At 41.1% G+C, this 22935-nt stretch overlaps 1 protein-coding gene across 1 annotated transcript; it reads left to right on the forward strand.

Annotated features, from left to right (window-relative positions):
* Positions 1 to 21152, forward strand: rab10 (RAB10, member RAS oncogene family). The gene is made up of 6 exons (XM_080791136.1): positions 1 to 725; positions 6149 to 6209; positions 11224 to 11362; positions 18263 to 18352; positions 19594 to 19695; positions 19827 to 21152. The coding sequence occupies exons 1-6, from the start codon at positions 599 to 601 to the stop codon at positions 19911 to 19913; spliced, it is 606 nt and encodes a 201-aa protein (XP_080647262.1). The 5' UTR covers positions 1 to 598; the 3' UTR covers positions 19914 to 21152.
* The last annotated feature ends 1783 nt before the right edge of the window (positions 21153 to 22935 follow it).

The raw sequence follows: 22935 nt of genomic DNA on the forward strand, positions 1-22935 counted from the left end.
GGAAATCTAGGGTGTCGCCGTGGTGGCTCCCATTCGAAGGCGACGGCGGTCGTCTGTTTCGGCTTCTAATCTTGTAAAGAAAACCCCATATCTGCGAAAACGCCGCGACCCGACACATTATCACACTGTCCTTTTTTCAGACTCTTCTCGGACGAGGTTGTAGCTGGAATGGGAATGACGGGGTGTACCAAGAATTTCAATTAGATCGCTATTAGTTTGAAGAAAGAGTGAGTCGGGCAGAGGGGAGCCATTTTGTCCCGACTGTGTGTGGGAGAAAAGAAAGCGTGGAAAAGAGGAATCACACAGGAGGATACCCTATTGTTTTACCTTTCCATTCTCACGCCGAAAGGGAAATCGTGAAATTTGGGGGAAATAACGCTACTTATTGGACACGGTTCTGGCACGTAATTTAAGCAAACTACCGTATAGCTAGCCAAGCTAATCAACAGATCCACAAATTCTATCAGTCAACAGATCCACCACGGCCCAACAAGGGGTTGTCTGAAAAAAGGAGCTGGCTTTAGATCTAATAAACCCCGTGCTAGATTGATCCCTTTCTTTTCATTTTTTTTGTCTGAACACATTTTTGTTGTTTTCAATGGCGAAGAAGACGTACGACTTGCTGTTCAAGCTGCTTCTGATCGGAGACTCGGGCGTGGGGAAGACGTGCGTGCTGTTCCGCTTCTCCGACGACGCCTTCAACACAACGTTCATCTCCACCATAGGTAAGCGTTCACTTGAAGAGCCGTGTGGGTGTCTTTGCCCCCACAAAAAGACCAGATCGTCGCGTTGTTGTTGGCTTGTAGATCTGTTGGGTTTTTGGGCCAGCGACACCCTCCTGCGATGGAAAAAAAGTAGTAGCATTTAGCCTCCCCCAGAGGCCTGCTAACGTTATGGAGTTGCATGAATGGTGTTTTATCGTTTAGCTTTTTAGTCCCCGTGTTAACTAACCTGTAGTAGCAGAACAACGTTGGGAGTATTTCGACATTGTTTTTGGCAGTACTAGTCAGTATAACCGGTTAGGTGCTACTTGAATTTGCTGTCATTATGATGGCTGTCAAATAAAAGTTAACGTGAACTGTTGCCCGTCAGTTAGCAGAGGGGGGGGGGGGTGGGGGGCGTGCTAACTGCAGCTAGCACGGACTGACTGCAAGTTCAAAGCAAGCTATTCGCCCTGAAACCGTCGGCGCTTGTCATTTGGGGACTTTGAACGCACGGCACCTTTCAGAATGTGTTGCAGGCGCAGTTTTATTTATTAGGAGCCCCCCCCCACCCGCAAACACACAAAGATAGAATGTTGGCTAGCGTGTGGGCTATTACAGCTGTCAAGCTAACAAGCCAAAGACAAATCATAAACAATTCATCATGGTGGCGTCATTGGCTTTCCCCTGTCTTTTCACTACTGGCTGCGCATGCGTGTCCAACATCAATTTAGCATGAGTCAAGTGTCAAACTATGTTAGACCCCTGCATGTATGCATGACCCACACCAATGCTCACTTTACTGTACGCCCTTTGCTTAAGTTCAGGGAGTAATGACAACGTAGACTTGTGTTCAGGAGGACAACAGCCCAGCCCAGATGTTTTTAGCATTCTCTAAGGTGTGTCTGTCTGTGTCTGTGTGTGTGTGTGTAGCTTCGTGATGCTAATCCCATGCTTGATGCCAGAACTGAGTGGAATGGGGTGCTCTGCCAAAAATAACTTCCACCAACCTTGACTATGTGGACATTAAAGTGGCTCTATCCCACTTTCACTTCTTCGAGCTTTCATTCCAAGCCCTGCAGTTTGCAGCAGCTGTCTGGTAACTAAAACACAGATAACTGACCTGGCAGCAGTTGTGAGCACAGACCATCATAATGGCCATTTTTGTTTGATAATAACATTCCATTTAGATTACAGTTGTTGATGTATACCATCACTTGTACTTTGATCCTGCAAAGGTCTGCGTCACAAGTTTACTTGTGACTTTAAGTGCACTGTTTTGCTTTTACTTTGTCTTATATCATAGGAAACAGTCTTATGCACACCTCATCGGCACAGAGACAGGTGTGTAGGCAGGGATCAACGTATTCACAAAATGTACACAATGACCCGCATACCCTCTGGACTTTCAATATGAACACTTATTATTCATCAGATGCCTGAAGAAGGTATTTTGCCTGAAACGTTGCTTAAATAATAAGTGTTCATATTGCAAGTGCAGACGATGTGCGGGTCATTGTGTGCATTTTTGGAATACAGATCAAAATGTTTTAGAATGTGTCAGAGAAGTCTTGGATCTGGGTATTTATTTATTTAACTGGACTGTTGGCAATGTAACATGGCATGTTAACCACTTAAACGCTTTATTCTTCAGTTGACCCTGGTCCCCAAGGTGTCTACTTGGTTCGTGTTGTCAGTCATGTAGATTTTTTCACCAAATATTTGCCTCTTATGACATGCCCCGTATAGGGACGCTAGGGTCTTCACGTGGTTAATTATATACCCTTTTGTTGTGTGAGTGTACGAGACAGTTAGGGGACAGAGGAACTGAGATAAAAGTGTCAGACAGACAAATTCTTCAGCACTCAGACAATTTGTAACCTTTGGAAACTGGACTTTTTGTTGGCCATTAAACTTTGAGGCAGCGGCCACAACTTCACATTTAGTAACAGTACTTTTCCTGGCAAAAGTTGGCTGGATTGATTAGATCTTTTCCTTAGATTTTCCTTTCCAGAGCTTATTTTGTGGTACGTGACAATATTCAATCATGAAATTTCACTTTAAACCTTAGTCAGTGTTTCCTTTATTTGGAACTGATGCAACACCACAGAGACTGCATTACTTCTACCACTATAGGAAATGGGAAATTATTTGGCAGTGGTGCTCCGTTTTGAACAAAATGCCTAGTGGGAATGTGCCTGCAAAGCTTCATGGAAATCACACAGAGGAAGAAATATCCAATCAGCCTCATGGTGGCGCTATAACTGGCCAATTCGTGTTTTGACCTATAACTGCACTGATCTGTGTAAAACTTTGTATGCACACTCTCCAGAGGCCTGTATTTTTCACATCTGCTCTTTACAGACTTATGTAAAACACATCTTTTGATATTACTCCTCCAGATTTTATCAAAATTTCACGCAAATCAGTACACTCTGTACATTATCAGCTCTACATGCTCACTTGTGTTGCTACACATTGAGCTTGGCCTTGTATTCAGCAAGTTTCAGTTAGGGTTTTCGTGTTGAGGAGGGAAATGGGGAGAGTAGTAGTAGAGTTCTGGGGCCCCAGTCAACTAGTAAGTATAGGGTTTAAGTGTGATGATGCAAGTTAGCCAAATCAGATCATCTCAGAAGTACTGTAGGACAGTGCAGCCAGCAAATATCGAACAGACGAACACAGAAAGGTTAAACTGCAACCTGTATTTTGTTGCATAATGGCAAGTGGATCAAAGACCTTATTTGCCATTCAGACTTATTGCATTTTATGGGAAATGCTATGACATGTTTACAGAAATAATACTGAAGAGTGAAGGCAATACCAAAAGAGTAGTGTCTTACTGTCTTCCTCCTTGAGAGATTAGCAGAGCCGGGACACAATCAGGACATAGAGTAGGACATTGGTGTGAGTGAGAAATAACTGTGTGGGCGCATCCTCTTCATGCAACACTCATACCTTTGGAGACAGAGATGCACAGCTGCTTGTCAAAATAACTACACCGGAAACCCCCCTCACTGATACCCCCCCACCCCCCTCCTCCTTTCAGTCTTCTCTCTTACTCTCTCCTCTTCCCTGCGTTCTCCTTTTGATGTACCTGGCGAGTGCAGAGCACTGAAAGAGACATACTTTTGTGTCACGTTCAGAAATCCATTCCATTCCCACAAAGCATATTATAACTTTGCATGGAAACTGTTGACTCATTTCACAGAGGAATTTCTACTAGAGGATCCATGGTCCATCAGGGATAAATGGAATGTTTGCCACAGCTGTGTTGGACGAATGGTCATTCGGTTCTTACAGGACACCCATTTTCCAGTTTCCAATTCGTACAGCTAATGACCTTAACATTTCCCCCCTCATAATATGAATAGCAGCATACTGTAATTGTATATTGATGGAAATGGAGACATCTGATTGTAGATGCACCGATTCCATATTGTTTCCTTGCAGAAGTGTAGGTTTAGGAATAAGCCTATGCAGACTTGAGTTCAGGTCCATTTCCTTGTACTGAAAAGTACAAAGGCCTGGAGTTTGTTTTTTGGATCATTGAACAATAATAATTAAGGTTCTGGTTCTTTCTTAATCACATGAACCCATGTGTCCCTATTCTGTGAATGTCGTAATTGAAAATAGAAGGAAGGAACACTTGGGAAAAATAGCTGTGTTGTGAGCTTGTAGATCGACTATTTCAGCTGTTTACAATACGTACAACAATGTATAATATAGAATAGAGTTTGAGCAACCATTATTTCCCTCGCTGTAGAGACATTCTTTGTGTGGGGATGGAATTGAGTTGCTCACTTTTCTTTGTCATTCACTTTGTTTTCACGCTATTAACACCACGAACGTCCGGGGGTATTTAGGACCATTAAATCAGAGTGCCCAGCGATGTGCAGCAACGGAGCACATTTAGCGAAGCACCAGGCGCCATCCCGGATGTAGATGAAGTAGCTAGATGTAGCCAAAACACCCCCGAGGCGATCGACAACGGGAGGTATGATTAATTCTAATGCGACTAGCGACGGGACCGCGATGGCCAGTCTAAAATACAATCTTTGGTTAGAATTGGACGGAATGATTTAGATCAAGAGTTATTCACGTTTTTAAGATTTTCGATCTGATCCGCAAAAACGGGGGGGGGGGGGGGGGGGGGGGGGGGGGGACGACGACGACGACAGATCCGTCCTTTTATTAATCTCCGTCCTGAGTGTCGAGCGTTACTACTTGATAGGACGGAGAACTCTGTTTATGCCGCTCAGGGTGCTAAATGTGCTTTATCAGAGGTTTTGCCAGATTTTGCACAGCCCTCACTTCGTTGGTGTGAAACGGTGACAAAACATCACACCCGTGTGAAGAGACACACAAAGCTCCCTATAGTAGTGGTTGCACCACTCAAAAAATACAGGTTAAAACTCTGTCTCTTGTGCTAACCCCCCCCCCCCCCCCCCCCCCCTTTCCTCTATCCCTCCCTCTCTCAGGGGTGTGTGTAGAACACAGTGAGTCACACTTTGGCAGCAAGTTTCTTCATTATTCTGTGGCCCTGCCCCACCTAGAACACAGCTGTTTCTCAGACTTTACTAGCTAACCTCTCTCTGAGCACAATCACTGACTGGACAATTTCAACAGTTGGCTCACAAGTTAGGAAAAGACTAAGACCACTATTTATTTTGAACAATGACAGTTGGTTATTATTCAATTATCCCTCGAAATTGCCCTTTTGGTACTTTAGGTCTTGAGAAGATTTCAGATTGCATCACACTAATGGAATCTTAGTTTTCCTAATGGCTATGTGTAACTTTATGGTACAATGTAGATAGGCGATGTTGTGAATGAGGCAGATTCTTATGAATATAAAATCATGGCAGAAGTAAAATCCTTTTTGTCGATATAATATTGTTCACTGCCACTAATACAAAATTTCAACTTAATTTTGTTTTAGTCAAAACCTTGCCCATGGCCTTCTTTAGGTAGCTTGGTTGACCCAACCACTCTTATGTAGCAGACAGTAATTCTGAACCAGCATGCTTGTCAGTCAGTGCTGCCTGCGGATAGGCCAAGGGCCTGGGCATGACACTGCAGAATCAGGAAGAGATAATGCCATTGTCTCCCTGATGGAAACTCTTGTCACTCACTTTCCATTTGCCCCTCTCTCTGTCTCTGAATATCTGTCACTGCCTGTTTTTCAATCCACATCTCACATTATCTTTATCTCTCTGGGTCTGTCTCTCTCTTTCCTATGGGACTTGGTCTTCACCTCTTCCTTATTCTGTTGGTACCGTTCTAAATATCGACTGCTCTCATGCGGACTTCATCCCTCTTATGGTTTGCGTTATTGACCCCCCCCTGTCAGTGATCTGACAATGTCAGTGTGGAGAGCAGATGCACTGACTCCAACACCAATGTTGAAAGAACCTCAAGCTGATTACGTTTTTTGTTTTGTTTTACAGGAATAGACTTCAAGATCAAAACTGTTGAATTGCAGGGAAAGAAGATCAAATTACAGATATGGTGAGTCAACGATTGTTCTGAGGCGTGGCGTTTTGTGTACAATTCATATCCGAGTGGTTAACGTATGAGTGGCATGCAAAACACGATAAACCTTCATTGATATTACACAATTCTATAATACATGCAATTGGTGTTTTGATGTGGTGATTTAAATCTTGAGATTTTACTGTATAGTTTCATCTTCTTTCGTTTGTATTTCCAAATGCATTGAAGGCTATCTTTCGGTCCTTAGACCCGGAGATTAAAAGCAGGTCATACCGTATGTAGTACATACCTGGACTGGTTTCAGTCTCTGCAAATTGAGCATTTAATGACTAAAGCCTATGCATGCAAGTGTTGAAGTGAAAGACAATAGCTTACACAATTTCAGTGTTAATTTTTCAATTTTTACCTCTTTAGTATACAAATAGGGTCCATAGAAAATGGATTGCATATGTTGCTTTTATACCCACCATTTTAGCCCATCTACACAGTAACAACCATTTGTACATTTTACTGTGTATAACTAAACTGTATCACCATATTCAACCACATGTAACCTAGTGTCCATATGTAGACCTACACTCCTACAGTATATGTAAAAGGAGTATAATTGTAAAGCGCCGTCATGTGAAAAGCGGCAGCATTTTAGAATGCTGCATCAGTGATATACATTGAGCAATTATTACTGGCGGTCTGACATTAACCAAAGTTATGCTTCTTGCCTTCTTCTCATGAAGAAACTGTTGATGTTGATACCTTGTAGTACAATGGTGAATTCACCATAGCATTTAATGACCAAGTTCACTGTTGGAGATTAAAAAAGTGGAAATAGAATGAATTGCTCTATGAATTGTCCCCTTTAAGCTATTCCAAAGTCTGATATTTGTGATTAAATGTGTTTTGTGTAAGGAAGTTTTAAGAAAATGTGATTTATTACGGCATATTTTTGCTCAGGTCTACTTATAAACCAGGCGACTCATGCAGTCTGGATGCTCAGTTGGATCCAATCATATAATGCACCAGTGCACCCAGCGTGCGCCGACTATAATGCTTAATTTAGGCTCCGTCTTATGATGTGTCGCACATCGAAAATAGATCTACAAGCTCACAATGCGTTACATTGCCGGAAAATTGTGAGCTTGTACATTTGGTATTTATTTTTGGCAGGTGTCTCCCGTTGCACTATGAAGTGTAAGTCAGGCCTAAGAGAAACAATAACAGCATGCCCATCAAGAAAGAGACAACTCATTTAATGTTCTTACCCCTGTATTTTCTAGCTGTTTTAGCAATTGCTGGACACATTTATGTTGAAATGTTCTGTCACTGGCATCTAGGGATGTACGATTCATTTCACTGACATTTAAACAATTTTATTAAACATTTATTTGACCCAGAAAATGGTATATAAGGTGGATAAGGCCAAATCTCTGGGAAAATAATATTGGATTGTATAACTATAAAATGAAATCCATTAAAAATACTTATAATATTCAATTAACAGAATCTGATTTTAAATGTGGTTTTAATTGTGAAAGTAGGTCAAATTAGTGGCAGAAACTGAAAGTCACTGGCAAGCACATTTCTTTATAAACTAAATGCTTTTGTCTGTACTCTGTCCTTCAGATTCTTTCAATTCTTGTGGCTGTCTACAGATTAATTCATTTCAGATAAACATCATGTTTAATCAGCTTGTTTAATGATTTTAACAGGTGATTGCTTTGAATGATAGGCTACACATTTGTTGAATGAACTAGCCCTGTTGTGAGATATTGACCCCCCATAAATATCTTTAAATGCCGTTCATTAAGAAAAAAACTTGCCGCCTTGTGGCCGCGGGGTACTGCGCCCTGGGTGCGTTTTCGCATTTTGAATTCACTAATAAATTAATTATTAATTTAGAATTTGTTAAATTGGAAAAAGGGCTTCGTTAAGACCTCCATATTATTATGGTCCATGTGGGAGCGATTGGTGCAGGCGGTGAGGAGATATGGCGGTGTTTCTGACAGACATTGAGTTAATTATAGTATGATATGATGTGGGCACCTGCCATATTTATATGCTCCATATATTCCGGTCCATCAGATTATTGAAGCCCCAAAAAACTGAGTGGTAGCATGTCTAATTGTCTATTGCTGTCATCTGTATGATGACTTTTCTTTATGGTTCTTTTATACCAATTAAGACTGTCACCTATTACATGCAACCTTCATCTTCTTCTAAATCAAAGTATTCCTGTCCCAAAACGTTTTTCAAACTGACATTGTGTAGCTTCATCGAAGTTGGAAATGAAATCAAAATGCCAGGCTGCTAAACAGCGCTGTGAAAATCTGTGTGACAGGCCCATTAATCGCTATTGTTAATCCAAAAAAAGCAAAAGTACATGCCAATTAAGGCATTAACACATTACATTACCAGTGATGTAAATAGGTTTTCAATGTAATGGGTCCCGGGATGCACAGGTGGTCATTCAAATGAGTCCCAAAAAAATCTTATGAGTCCCAAAACAAATCAGTGGTGCAACTCCGTGTGGGGGTTGGAGGGGAGCCACTTGGCCTTTAGTGTGGTCAGCTTTTTGAGGGCACAAGGCCAAGTGCCAGGGCATGAAGGCCATCGATTAAAACAATGATTTTACGTCCCCTTAGCTTAAAGGTTAAGGATGATTACATTTATTTTTATTTAAAGGCGAACATTGGTTCAGAATAGTGCCTCTTAAATAAATAATCACAGCTTTAAATAACAAAATATAAGTAGCTACTATTGTAAAATATTGTAAACATGTCTGTAACATGGGGTCCCAGTGCAGAGATGAAAATCATAATGAAATGGCCTATAGGACCCTGTCACCCTATAGGCTAATTCAGATACATTTAATTTGGGGGTCCTTGAAAATAAAATGGCTGAGGATTAGGATTAGGATTAATCACTGGATTAATCTGTGAGTTAATTCACAGAAAATACAATGACAGACAGCCTACATTAATTTGTATAGCCCTATGTTTCTGTTCTGCCTTCTTTGTTTTTGTTCTGATATTGTCACAACTGTGATATGTTCCTTGTTTAAAAATTTCTTCTATTGTTTATACTGTGCAAATTGTTCAGCACCTTCTAACTTTGTTTTGAAAGGTGCTTTATAAATAAAATTTATTTTTACTCACTTACATAACTTTTGAATGAGGGCTTGGTTTAGAAAAGCCTATATTTTGTGCTAAAGTAATATATTGAATAACATATAAATGACTGGCATAGCCTATGGCATGGTGGGGCTGCAGGACTGAGGACTATAGATAAGTCAAGTGTAAAAAGCATTTTGTACAATTGTGTGCTTAAGAACATTTACCACGTTATGTCCGCATTGATACAGAAATGAATGATTATTATGCGAGCGACGAGTGGTGTAGAGTGAGCGCGCTCTGGTGCTTGGCTACTAGCATTTGGCTAGCGATATTAGTACGGACAATTTACTCTGTCAACTAACTTGGCAAATGGCAACACAACTACAATACAGACAATACAAGTCTGAGCGAGACGTTTGGGGAAGGTTACCGTAATGACTGGAAAATTGTGCAGAGGAAAAACTGTAAAATGAACTGCTGTGGGCCGCGCCGGTCAGAGTACAGTAGTGCATCCCATGGACGCCGAGGTTGATGGTGTAATGCGTCCCAAAACTATAAAGTACGTTTTGGGACGCAAAACGCACCCTAGTTGCATCACTATTTTAGTAGGGGCAGCAATACAGCACTGTTTAACTGTTAGTTGAATAAACCGTCACATAGTTAGTGGCTGCATCAGCACTGTTATGGGTTTCACACAGATTGGTGGGTTTCAGTATCTTGAGTGCACAACAAACACATAGAGCCATGTAGAGAGTCTGAACTGAACTCATTTAAACATCATCACGTGGACTTGGGACGATAGAAAAGTTACAGGGGAGCTTCCTGAGAGAAAAAACAGAAAAATGTATGAGCATTGGTGAAAACTGAAAATTATAAACCGATGCCCCTCAAGAATTTGAACTTGAGCTGTGGTTGCACTTGTTAATTCAATGTCATTTAGACAGGTGTAGCTCTTATGACTACACCTGGACAGCGACACATCTTTTATTCAGTGTCCACCATATATGTTTAGCTCATCCTCCACATCTCATGGCGCATTTTGACTGGACTGTATCCTGATGAGATGAAATTTGATCAAAAACAGTGTGAGCATGCCCACACAGGGATGTGGCCTGGCTCCCTGGATCACCATTCCAGTTAAACCCAAAGCTAAGAGCAGCCAGCTTCATGTGTCTTGATGTGTTGACTGTTGAGATTAGAACACGTGCTATGTAACCACACTGTAGATTGCTTAAGCGCTTGAACTTTTAGCCTCCCTATTCTGGGGCCGACACATGGTGAAAATATCAGATCTACGAGCTAGTAGATTTGTTATTTTCAGCAAAGATATTGTAGATAGTGTAGATTTGAAAAAAGTGGGGTTGCACAGCTCGTAGTCAGGATGCAAAAAAACCTTTTAATATGAAACCAATGTTTCGGCAACAAAAGGCCTACTTCAGCGTATGTAGATAAATGGTGTAGATTTAAAATAGTAGGGGGGCCTTGTATAGAACCCTGGGGCACTCCGGTCAAGAAGTATATTGTTTAAGTGGCTAAGCGTTTCTGGTGCTTGTAGGCTTCTGTCTCTTTCAGTAGTGAACTGAGGCATGTATGTTGACAGTGTTCTCCAATGTGAAAATGTCATGGCAGAGGTGTATGTTGATGCACATGCAGCAGACATTGTTAGCCTGCGGGGGTCCATTTCTTTTTAATATGGGTTTTCTCAAAGGTGCTGGTCAATGCCATGGCATTTTATTTTTTCCAATCCTCAACTGAATTTCTTATATTTTGGTGTAAAGAAAAGTTTAAAAGTTCTCTTACCTTTCCTGAAATCTACAAATGATTGCTTTAATTTCACATATGAAATATACGTATAAAGAAGTGTGAAATTCTTCATACAAGTATAGCAATGGTCTGTTTTTCGTTGTGTTTGTGTGCAGGGACACAGCGGGACAGGAGAGGTTCCATACCATCACCACCTCCTACTACAGAGGAGCCATGGGCATCATGCTGGTCTACGACATAACCAACGGCAAGAGCTTTGAAAACATCAGCAAATGGTTGCGCAACATTGACGAGGTGAGTCATATAACTACTTTAACCCTGGCATCCCAATTGTGTGCATGTGATTAAAGATCATATACGTATATTCGAATAGCCAATCAATAATTTGTAGATGACCAATCTACAAACTCAAGGCAAACTTGCATATTGACTATTTACAATTGAATTTGGAATATTTTAGTGCTTGCCTTCACGGGCTAAACACATGCATCTACTGCCCCTCTTTTCTTTCTCTGTGGGACGTTGCCATGCAACCTCAATGCCAAGATTTCCATTTTTTGGGGGGCGCTATGTACACAGGGAAGACAACGGAGAATACCGCCTCCAACCGCATTTCCTAGAGGCAGAAACCTTCATTTAATTGAAAAGATTAGTGTATTCAAATTAAACACGATTTTAACATAGCATAGTTGTCATATCAAATGGCTACTTGGAGAAAGAAATTGTTTTGCCTGAAATGTTCTTATTTCTTTGGTCTAAGTTTAGAATGCAGGGTTGCAGGAAGTACCCTGCCTGACTGAATCATCCAAACTACATTAGTCAACTCATTGATTAATCTCATTAGTGTGTACAATAACCAATGTTCCCTCAAAACTTTCATCTGTATGAAAAAACACTCCAACCGTCTGAGCACAACTTGAGCCACTGCTGAGCAACATGACGAGTCCACTGTGTAGGCTATAAAGGTTTAATGTGTCAGATCGCACCGTATCGAATCAAATTCCATGAAATTCCACGAAATTGCATCTAATTGCACTGAATCGAATCGTTCTGTATATAAAATGTATCGTCTCTGATGCATATCGAATCGTCTTGTAAGGGAGAGATGCACAGCCCGAATAAAAGGCAAATGCAACAGATATGTATATGTAGACTGTGTGCCAAGTTGCATAATAATTTAGGCATGTATTATGAGGTGAACATTTGGTAGGCCTGTAAACATTTAGGTTTACAAGGTTAGCCCTATATAGAGGTGGACTAGTAAGAGACGTGATTCTCTCCTTCATTGTTGGACATTGCAGGGTTCAGGAGATGGTCAACAAAAATATAAAGTCAATGTCGAGCTTCATAGAGGAAACATTGCAGTTATTAATTCGTACCTTGAGTACCGTAAGTGTGTTATCTCCACTGTCCACAGTGGAACCATGTTTTAAAGTTGTTTATAAAGTAAGAAACTGAGTGTGATCATTTTATCCGTGGTCCCTTTCAGTCACAATGCAAAAGTGCATGTGTGTGTTTTGGTATAGCCATGCTTTTGCGTGTTGGAAAAAAATAATGTTTCTCAATTCTTCTCATCTCGATCTGATAGCGGATATCAGACTTGTGTGTGTGTGTGTACTTCCACAAAAGAATCGACAACTAACTATTCATTACGCAAATCTATCTGGTGTTAATGTGTGATACATAAAATGGTGCATTTATATAGTGCCTTTATCCAGGGTGCTTTACAGAGATTGTGCATTACATTCACCCATTCACACACTGATGCTGGAGGTAACCATGCAAAGCACCAACCTGCACATCGGGAGCAATTAGGGGTTCAGAGTCTTGCTCAAGGACACTTTGACACTAACTCTGGGGGAGCCCGGGTTCGAACTGGGAACCTTGCGGTTCCCATCCGGTCACTCTACCCCTGAGCCACTGCCACCCCTATACATGTATAGATTTGTTCTGCACGGCACATACACGTAACGGAGCCACACAGGCACACATTAGTGTAGTGAGTGCAACTCTGTGTGGGGGTCCCTGGAACATCCAGACCCCCAGGAATGCGGCCAGGGGGGGCGGGCCATTTCCGGCGAGCCGCCCCATGTCCGAAACGGTCGAGAAATGACAGTTACCATCTGGGGGTCCCCAGGCGGTCCCTGGAACATCCAGACCACCAGGAACATGCCCAGGGGGCTGGCCCAGTTCCGGAATGTGCCCAGGGGGCCGGGCGTTTCCGGCAAGCCGCCCCGCGTCCAAAACGGTTGAGAAATGGTGAAAACCAACGAACCAAGCTATTTTCGTGCTCTGACAGACACAGGGACCCAGGGACACACAGCTCTGTAATGGAGTGGTTGCACCACTCAAAAAAATCCAAGTCATCTCACACTATCTCTCACTGTTTGTGTTAAGTTGATGGCTTGAATTGTACTCGTTCATTGAAGCTTTATTATAAAGCTTAGTGAAGTGTTATTATTTCTTTGTTCTCCATTCCCCCATGATCCCTTACGAGCAACACAACCATGAGGAAGTTCAAATAAACAACTTATCACTTGGAATTGTTGAGGCGAGCGCCTCAGACCTGGCTGGAATTGCCTAATTGTTTCATGCGGATCTCTACTTTATTCATTGGAATTGTGACAGGCGCAGCTTTCAAGGAATGTAGCCAACCGGGCCAACTAGCTGTCAATCCAGTGTAGTGATAAATGTGAGTGTGGAGCAGGTGCTTCCTACTGAATTACATTGGCGTGGACTTAATTATGCTTCAGTTAATTAGTTCCATTGTATACATTTAGAGGCTCAAACAGCATAGCTGGGATAGGTTGTAACCACAATGGGCAAGATCAAGCCTGTTGAGTGTCTAAATTGAGTACTGGAATTTGGCAGAAGCAGCCCAAGCAAGTTACATTTGAGGCTTTACAGAGCTAGGTTTAACCATGGGAGAAATTACTTGCTTCAGAATAAAATATGTGCTATCAGTAACTGGTGTCGGATGCAAGGCCTCACACATGCGCGACGGCGTGTACACGCATTTAAAGATCATCCCCATATGGGCTGTGATCTGGCCTAGTCCTGAACGTTACCGGAGGACGTCATCATGATGTCATTTGGCTTGTTGGGACAAGTCTCAGGCCTCATTTACACGTACCAAACACCAATCAAGCTTAATGTTTGGTCGTTTTGGGTTTTTCTTTTGACCGTGACAAATTATGCAAACAAACACAATATTTTGGACCAAACAAATAATTACAAAGAAGAAACGCAACAAAAAGTGTTGTAACCTGCCGTTCTTTTCTACTTTCTAATTCTTTGTTTGGCCAAAACATTGTGTTTATTGTCATGATTTGTCACGACAAGAGTTGGCTTTGTCCGCGGCGTAAACGTCTTCAAAAAAATACTTTCTGAAAAGTCTGAGGAAAATTAACGGGGATTTATTTTCCTGTCTCTTGAGGGGGCGGGACTGCGACGCTCTATAGTGTTATTTTCTAGTGCTCACTGACTTTGCTGATGACATCGTGCTTATCAGTCAATCATTGGAATACGCTCGGGCTCTCCTTCAGTCTCTTGAGCAGGCCTCCAACTGTGTTGGTCTTTATCTCAACGAGACAAACAGAATACGTAAATATATGCAAATCCAACAATAACCACATTATAAAAACATTTAACACTCCTCTGAAACAGGTTGATATTTGGGTTCATATTTATCTTCTTCTAAGGACTTTCAAACTAGGAAGGGTATAGAGCGGTGCAGTCCCTCCCCCTTTCAGAACAACGAACGGCCCAGGAAATGAAAACGCAATGCATTTCCCCATAGGCAGTTTTTATTTAATTTATTTAAAGACCTTTTAAGCGTCGTACGAAGCCAACTCTTGTCGTGACAAATCATGACAACACACACAATATTTTGGACCAAACAAATAATTACAAAGAAGAAAAACAACAAAAAGTGTTGTAACCTGCAGTTTTTTTCTACTTTCTAATTCTTTGTTTGGCCCGAAATATTGTAGTATGTGTTATGATTTGTCACGACAAGAGTTGGCTTCGTACGACGCTTAAAAGGTCGTTACGGTAACCTTCCCCACACAGAAGCCTGTGAACATAGACATTCCGTGCATTCCGACATCTATGCACGGAATGTCTATGTTCACACGCTTCTGTGTGCGGCCTAGAGGGCATCTGAGCATGTGCTACAGCTACACCATACCTTTTACATCATGTGTCCTTTGGGAAACTGGGCCATTGTACGTCATATGTGGACGAGCAAAATGTTGCGTCATGATGATAAGAGCGCCCCTCACTTCTCATTGGTGTGATTTCTTTTACAATATGGACACGTGCATACTCTGGCATTATTTTCAGATAACCACACCTGAATACGCATACTAAATGTTACTGTATTCATTATTTTTTTTCACTTAATTTTTATTGAAGAAAAAAACAGACAAGAAAAAACAAACAAGACTATACAGAAAGAAAAAGACAAGGCTGCATTTTTCATATTACAAAAAAATAAATCCTATTGCAATATCGCTAGGCTGAGAGAAGAGATCCCACTTTTCCCACTTTTAATAGAATTTATCCTCTTGTAGTCTAAGTATGAATGTTAGTTTTTCCATAGCATACAGTTCCTCAATGACCATCCATTGATCTTTCGTTGGTGGGTCCTGTTGGCACCAGCGTTGTGTGATCGCTTTTTTACTTGTTGCTAAGAGGATCTTGATTAAATATTTATCATGTATTAGAAACTCTTCAGGGATATTTCCCAACAGTAGAAAAGAAACAGTCTGAGGTATCTTAAAACACAGAATGGTCTCCAAGGTGGAGTGGATATCCTGCCAGTATTTCTGAATTTTAGGACAAGTCCAGAATATATGAGCGTGGCCCGCCCCCTTGTGGCCACACTTGTATTAATTATTTTAATATATATTTCTATTGAAGAATACAAGATAACAGGATAGCAGTGATGGCAATAAACACATCACTTTTTCTGAAAAGAACTCTGAACTGAACCCGCAAGACAAACGCATGTAGGAGTGAACTGCAGCTGTTTTTTTGCGATCACGTGATTTCCTGGTAGAATGTTTATATGAGAGTCAAATGCTGATGAGTACCATCTAGCGTAAACACTTGAAAACACTCAACATATGTCAGTGTGGGCTTTGGGTTTGACATGCAGTGAAATACACCCTTGGTAGAGAATTACACATTATGCAATATTTCATGTTAAGCATCTCCATTAATTTACACAACGTCGTACAATGATGATGTTGCTCGCAGAAAATCTGGACACGATTGTATAACATATAAATCCCAATTTGGTAGCCAAAGGACTGAGCAATGTGTGAACATGGGGACCGTGTCAGTGAGCATCTGCCTGCCTCTGTGTCATCCCATAACAGGCATAAGGTCATAAGGCCAGAGGAATGTAGGCTAATGAATGCAGTCTGCAATTAAATCAGCCACAGTTCTGCCAACGGGGACAATATTTCATAATGATGACATTGCAGAATGACGACTATTTTGCTGTCTAGAACCAATAGTCCACTCCAGTGGTTTGACTTAACTTAACTCTTGTTGGCCTATTTACCTCTCCTTTTTTATTTGATTAAGGCTTCCCTCTACCAAACGGTAGCATGGTACACAATTCTTCGTGAGGCCCATTGAAAACCACATCAGGACATCTATAGTGATGGCAGCCTTGGTAGCCCTAGCTGGCACACATGGTCATATAGGTGCAAAACTAGAATGCAATGACGTCTATGAATCTGCCTAGACAAGTGAGGGGCGCCCACTGTGCCTGCCAAATGATGTCACTCCTTAAAGGACCACTTCACCACTTTTCAAACTATCTTCATTGGTACTCACTAATGTTCATGATAAAATACCACCATTTTTTTCCCTACTCGGTCTGTGTCTCATAGGAGGGCTGTGGGCAGTTCAGAAACCCGTACACCAGTGACAATCGTCGTTAGGCAGATCTTTTTTAAACAAGATTTCTTTTTCGAAAGATATTTAGTTCTTTATTATCGTGAGGCTTCACTATGGCTTCCATTTTCGCATTGCAACTTTTCAGGAATAGAAACTACATGCTTTCTATTCCTGAAAAGTTGCAATTAGCTAATGAACAAAATAGTAATACTATACCTTCAAATGTTTGATTCTATCAAATGCCCCCCCTGACAGCCCCATACAACTTCCACACACTATGGAATGCTTGAAGTGGTTGCCATGGTTTTGGTCCAAGCAATTCTTAAGCTTTACTTTACAAAGAACCAACTCAGTCTGCTCTATCTTTTCTCCTCTGGTGAGGTGAGTCAGACCTGGCTTAATTTAACACGCACATTTTCTCTTACTTGACATCTTTACACGGGCATCGGAACCAGTTCTGCTCCACCGGGGATTGATGATTTAGACAGCTGTAGTGGTGTTATCAGACATGCTGCAACCAATACTCCGGAAAATGTCTAGATTATGTCAGTCCATCACCTTTTTTGTGAATGTGTTTTACACGTCGCTTAACATTATTATATAAATAAATACTCTACAAATAGCATTTATTCATTTGCGTTTTGCTCAAACCTATATTGCACAATGTACTATATATAAGGCATCTGTACTCATGCTTAAGCCATGTTGCAGATTTCGTTTCTCTAATGTTGCTATTGCTGCGATTGTAGGTGGATATACTACAATGTAACATTCTGTATAGTAACGTACATGGTTTTGCATTTTTGCACATTCATTTCAATTATGCTTGCGTTACTGGTACTACTATAGTAATTCTTGACAAGGCTTTTTCTTCATTATGTTATCGTTATTATGTTGCACCTCACATGACATGTGAGGTGCAACATAATAGTTTTTTGACAAATGTGGCAGCTTTGGCAGACACACTCTCCCCTCTAAACACACGTCTATCTGTGACATTAAACGGCTAAAGTTCTCTACATCAAACCCAAAGACCACTGAACTCTAATTCAGTGGTTCTCAAACACTGTCATGTCAAGGACCCCCAAATTGTAAATGTATTTCCCCGCAGACCCCCATTTAAAATATTGTGTACCAGGAATACCCATAAGAAGATTTGGGAAGATTTGTAAAAAATAAAAAATAATGGCCCCCTCAAGGACCTCTTGTGGGTCCACGGACACCCCTTTGAGAACCAGTGATCTAATTAATCCACTTATTTGTTTCTTTTCTTTTCTCCAGCATGCGAATGAGGACGTTGAGCGAATGCTGCTAGGCAACAAGTGTGACATGGAGGACAAGAGGGTCGTACCAAAAGCCAAGGGGGAGCAGGTGAGTTGGTGGCACCATTTGGTCACTGAGGCTCTGCCAGATGTTGATAGGCTGACATGTTGCTACTGCTTTGGAGCCTCATGTTCATTGCAGAGAATAGTACCATATATATCCCAGCAGGACGCCAGGAGCTTCCACTGTCGAGTCAGGACCTGTATTTTGACAGGGCAACATAATTATTATTCTTTTACACGTAAGCCCGTTTTTGGACGTGGGCCCAATGAGAGGTTAGCTAAAGAACACAATTGAAGAGTCCATAACATATGGAATTGACAGGACGGTCTCGGTACATTTCTTAAGAACACTGCGTTTCATAATACTGTGCAGTTGTTTGAATTCCAGCCTTCAATCATTGAACCCGCAAAGGCAATAACGGGAGCATTTTTAGAATGCATGCACAAATAAATGTTTTATATTCTTGAATGAAGACCGTTCCTCTAAAAAGACATAACAGCCACAGCCTTGAGGTTACAAAATGGGTTTAAATGACGTCTGGGAACATCCAAGTGGAGAGAGAAGTACATGTAAGCCGGGCACCCCACCCCCAAGTATACGCTGTGTCGGAAGTGCTGTTATGCAACTTAATGCACGTCCCTTAACTTGCAGCTGTTCATCGTTTAGTGGTAGCCGACTGTGGTTATAGTCATTTCTCTATAATCAGATGTGAGACATTTGTCTCACATGTGATGTCTCACTAATGATAGTTATTAAGCGCATTCAACTCTTTTGTTCATGTCTTCATAGGCCAAGAGTTTTACAAAATATCAAATTTCAATTATGCCAATATTCACTGGCAAAATGTCACGTTTTGCTTTATTTGCTGAAATTCTGCTATGTAGATTTCCTGTCCTATACCTTCATACACTGAAATAACACATGTGAATAATCTACAAACTCACAATGGGTCACACACTGCTTTATGACCTTGTAGATCGGTTTCGCTCCCATTATGAAAGCTATTCCATAAATGTTTGTTGAAGATTCATAACTACATCAACTGGTGACCAGCACTGACCAGTGAGGCTGCAGATACAGAAACCTCATGTACAATTCTATCTGCTTACTCATCCTCACACACAAACACATTTCCAAAGGGGCTGACAGAGGGTGCGAGAGCAGCCACAGATACCTGATCCTCTGCTTCAATCAGGAGATCATGCAACTTTATTTTTGGCCCAACCCAAAACCCCCTCTAACGTTATCTCAATCACCCCCGCGCCTTCTCTCTCTCCCCTTGGCAGATTGCGAGGGAGCACGGCATTAGGTTTTTTGAGACGAGCGCTAAGGCCAACATCAACATTGAGAAGGCCTTCCTCACGTTAGCAGAAGACATCCTCAGAAAGGTATGCGTTTGTTTGCAGCTGTGTAAGGTGAATCATGTGAATCATGTGTGTGATTTAAATGGAAATGTGTGTGTGTAATTATCATCGGAAAGATGTGATGATCTGTGATTTTGTGTCTTATCCATTGACAGACGCCTGTAAAAGAACCCAACAGTGAAAACGTTGACATCAGCAGCGGGGGTGGAGTCACGGGCTGGAAGAGCAAGTGTTGCAGTTGAACAACTCACCTATGTCTCACGCACGCACGCACAACACACACACACACACACACACACACACACACACACACACACACACACACACACACACACACACACACACACACACACACACACAGGCACGTACATACATACACTCTTTCTTTCTCTGTCTTTGACGACTAATTCTAACTCTCTTGCCCCCTAACCTGTATCATGAGATTTCTTGCACACTGACACATTGGCCCAATTTATGCTTCGTCGTGCAACAGTGTTGCGTGTCAAAAACAGTGGATCTAGAAGCTCACAACCCATCACAGACTTGTAGATTGGCTATTTTCGGCATGTGACACTGTTGTACGACGACAATGAATCTGGCTTTAATCTCTTTCTTTCAAAGTAAATAATGAACCACTTCACTTGTCTAACAACCCCCCCAACACACACACACACACTCACTCACACACACATGTTCGTCCACTCTCAACTGCTTTCTGATCATCATTTTTATTTCCGATAAAAAGAGAAATCTTGTCATGTTTCTTGTCATTTGTTTTAAAGATTGCTAAAAACAAAAAAGAGTGTGAAAAGACAAGCTCACAATTTTTAATCTTTTCCTTTGCCTGAGCTCACCTTGGTTGGACCGCCCCAACCCTCACTTTCAGCCAGAGGAAAATGACAAAAACAAAAAAACAAAATAAAAAGATTAAAATGAAACAAAAAGACAAATGTAGGATTAACATTTTGTATACTAGTGGGGTTTCTGTTGTCTAACCGTATTTGGTCATTTACAATTTGTAACCAAGTTACGGAGGCGTGGCTAGCTCCTTTTGTATGTGGGGTTTATTTTGTCCTGTGCCTTATATGGAAGACAGGGGGCGGGCTGTGTGGAGGGCGGAGCCACATCCACCCAATGAAATTACAATTTAATCTGTTAGTTCTGGCTCCTCCCTGTGAAGCGGAACTGAAGCAGAAGCGTTTGAATTTCTCCTCCAGCCAAGAGAACGGCATTATTATATGTATTGTTTATTGTTGGTTTTGTTATTTTTTTCTCTGTATGATTTATTTTACATATTTGATTTCTCCCCTCCCTCTTTTTTTCCCCCCTGCATGCAGATTTCTTTGGGTTGGAAACGTTTCTGTAGCGTTTCTGTAACGTGTAACGTTTGCCACTGGGTAACTGTGGGCGGGAGGTTCAAAAGTTCTCTTTGGAAATTCAAACAATTTTGCAGATCCATTAAAAAAAATAAGCTTGTTTAAGTTAACTTGTTTGTCCTCAATGCTGTCCCATGTGTAGTGTTGTATTTCTATGTGTATCAGATGACGGATGAGTGCATATCTACTGATGGCTTTACCATTTCCAGCGCCTCATGGGTTTGTGAGAACTGGTAAGTTTCTGATTAAGTGGATAGGACAGTTCTGTCATGAGATGCTGAACTGGTGGGTGGGACACGTGACCTCCAATTCAGGCTTGAGTCTCTAGTTACTGTGTTGTCTTCTCAAGCATCCTTATTATTCAGACATTTCCCATTGAACCCATCATGTTAGGCTCCACAGAGTTATGGACTTTAGATCATATTTATTTGCCTTCTCTTGTCTTGTACTTGCCCCTTCCTTCAGATTTGACTGTTGAGCTCTTTAGAGGCCTGCAAGAGTCGGTGAAAGGATTCCTGTAAATGGCAAGGTGGGCAAACTATCATCTAACTATCAACTTCAGTGGCGGATCACTAGGTGAACAGCCGTGAAGATAAATATGATTAACTTTCCAAATGAAAAAAGAAAATATTAGTGACCTCTAGTTTCCAAACAAAGTAACCGTTTCAGATAGGTATATCAATGATCAATGTATATGTGTGAAATGGAGGTGAGGCACTGATTCACAAATTAAAACGGTCTACTTAAATAGAATAATAATAGACCCCCACCCCCCAGAGGCATATGCCTGTTTAATATAGGAATTCACATTTCAGGCATTTCCCAAGAACTGCTCTCATAGCAAGTCTTGTGCTAGAGACTCTTGAGTGGTGTAGTATGGCATAGGGATAAACCTTGCCCATTGTAAATATAGACACTTCAGAATTAGAAAAACAAGTCCAGTATGCATGTGATGTCAGATACCAATATAGCCATTAGGTGGTGCTGTTTCTCCACATAAATTGACTACTGGTTGTTTGATTGGCATAAGTTACTTAAAGAAAGATTGTACAAAAATGTAGTGTGTGTGTGTATACTGCCTCCTGCATTGAGTTTGACTGATGTACATTGTGCACAATAGACTGATTGCATTAGTACTTGATTATGATAATACACTATTTATAGAGCACTTAAGAAATTTACAAAGTGCTTGATATAAAAGGAAGAAAAATCGAATCGGCACAAAAGTGCCGTATGAAAATAATCTCGTCAATAGAAAGTCGACATCTAAATGGTGGAAAGGCCCTTCGATAAAAGCCAGTAATAAAAAGAGGAAAGAATTAAATGGAAATCAAATGACTCCCTGTTCTTACACCCTCAAGCAAGTCAGGAAGAAGTCCCAAGATTAACCCAAATAAAAGGGCTTCTTCCAATGCTGCAGATATAAATTGATGTTTGAACCGATGAATATTCCCTTATTTGTGAGTTGGTAAGCTACAGTAGCATGGTGAATATCTCCAGCCTTCTGTGAGCAGGATCAGTCATAGTCCCCATCTAAATGTCCGGAATAAATCCTCAGAGAGGACAGTTGTTTAGAGCTTTCTGGTGACTATAGTCACAGCAATGCAACCTCCTTCCTTGGCTTGCTAATCATTTTTTCTTCCACATTTTTAAAATGTTTTTACAGACCTAACCTAACAGTATATCAAATGTAAATACAACAGGTAAAATGTCTGACATTGCACATTTGTAGCCTCTTCAGGTAACCGGTTTCACATATAGTATGATTAAGAACTACTGTTATTCTTTTTTCTTTTCTTTTTTCTAAATGAATGATGGAGAACCAAACTTTCTGTCTAGTAGCCAGAGGCGTTAGGATTGAAAATGGGAGCCATCCATCGTCCACTTG

This window comes from Protomyctophum bolini (genome assembly GCF_963924005.1).
Source record: "Protomyctophum bolini genome assembly, chromosome: 19".
NCBI classification, from domain to species: Eukaryota; Metazoa; Chordata; class Actinopteri; order Myctophiformes; family Myctophidae; genus Protomyctophum; species Protomyctophum bolini.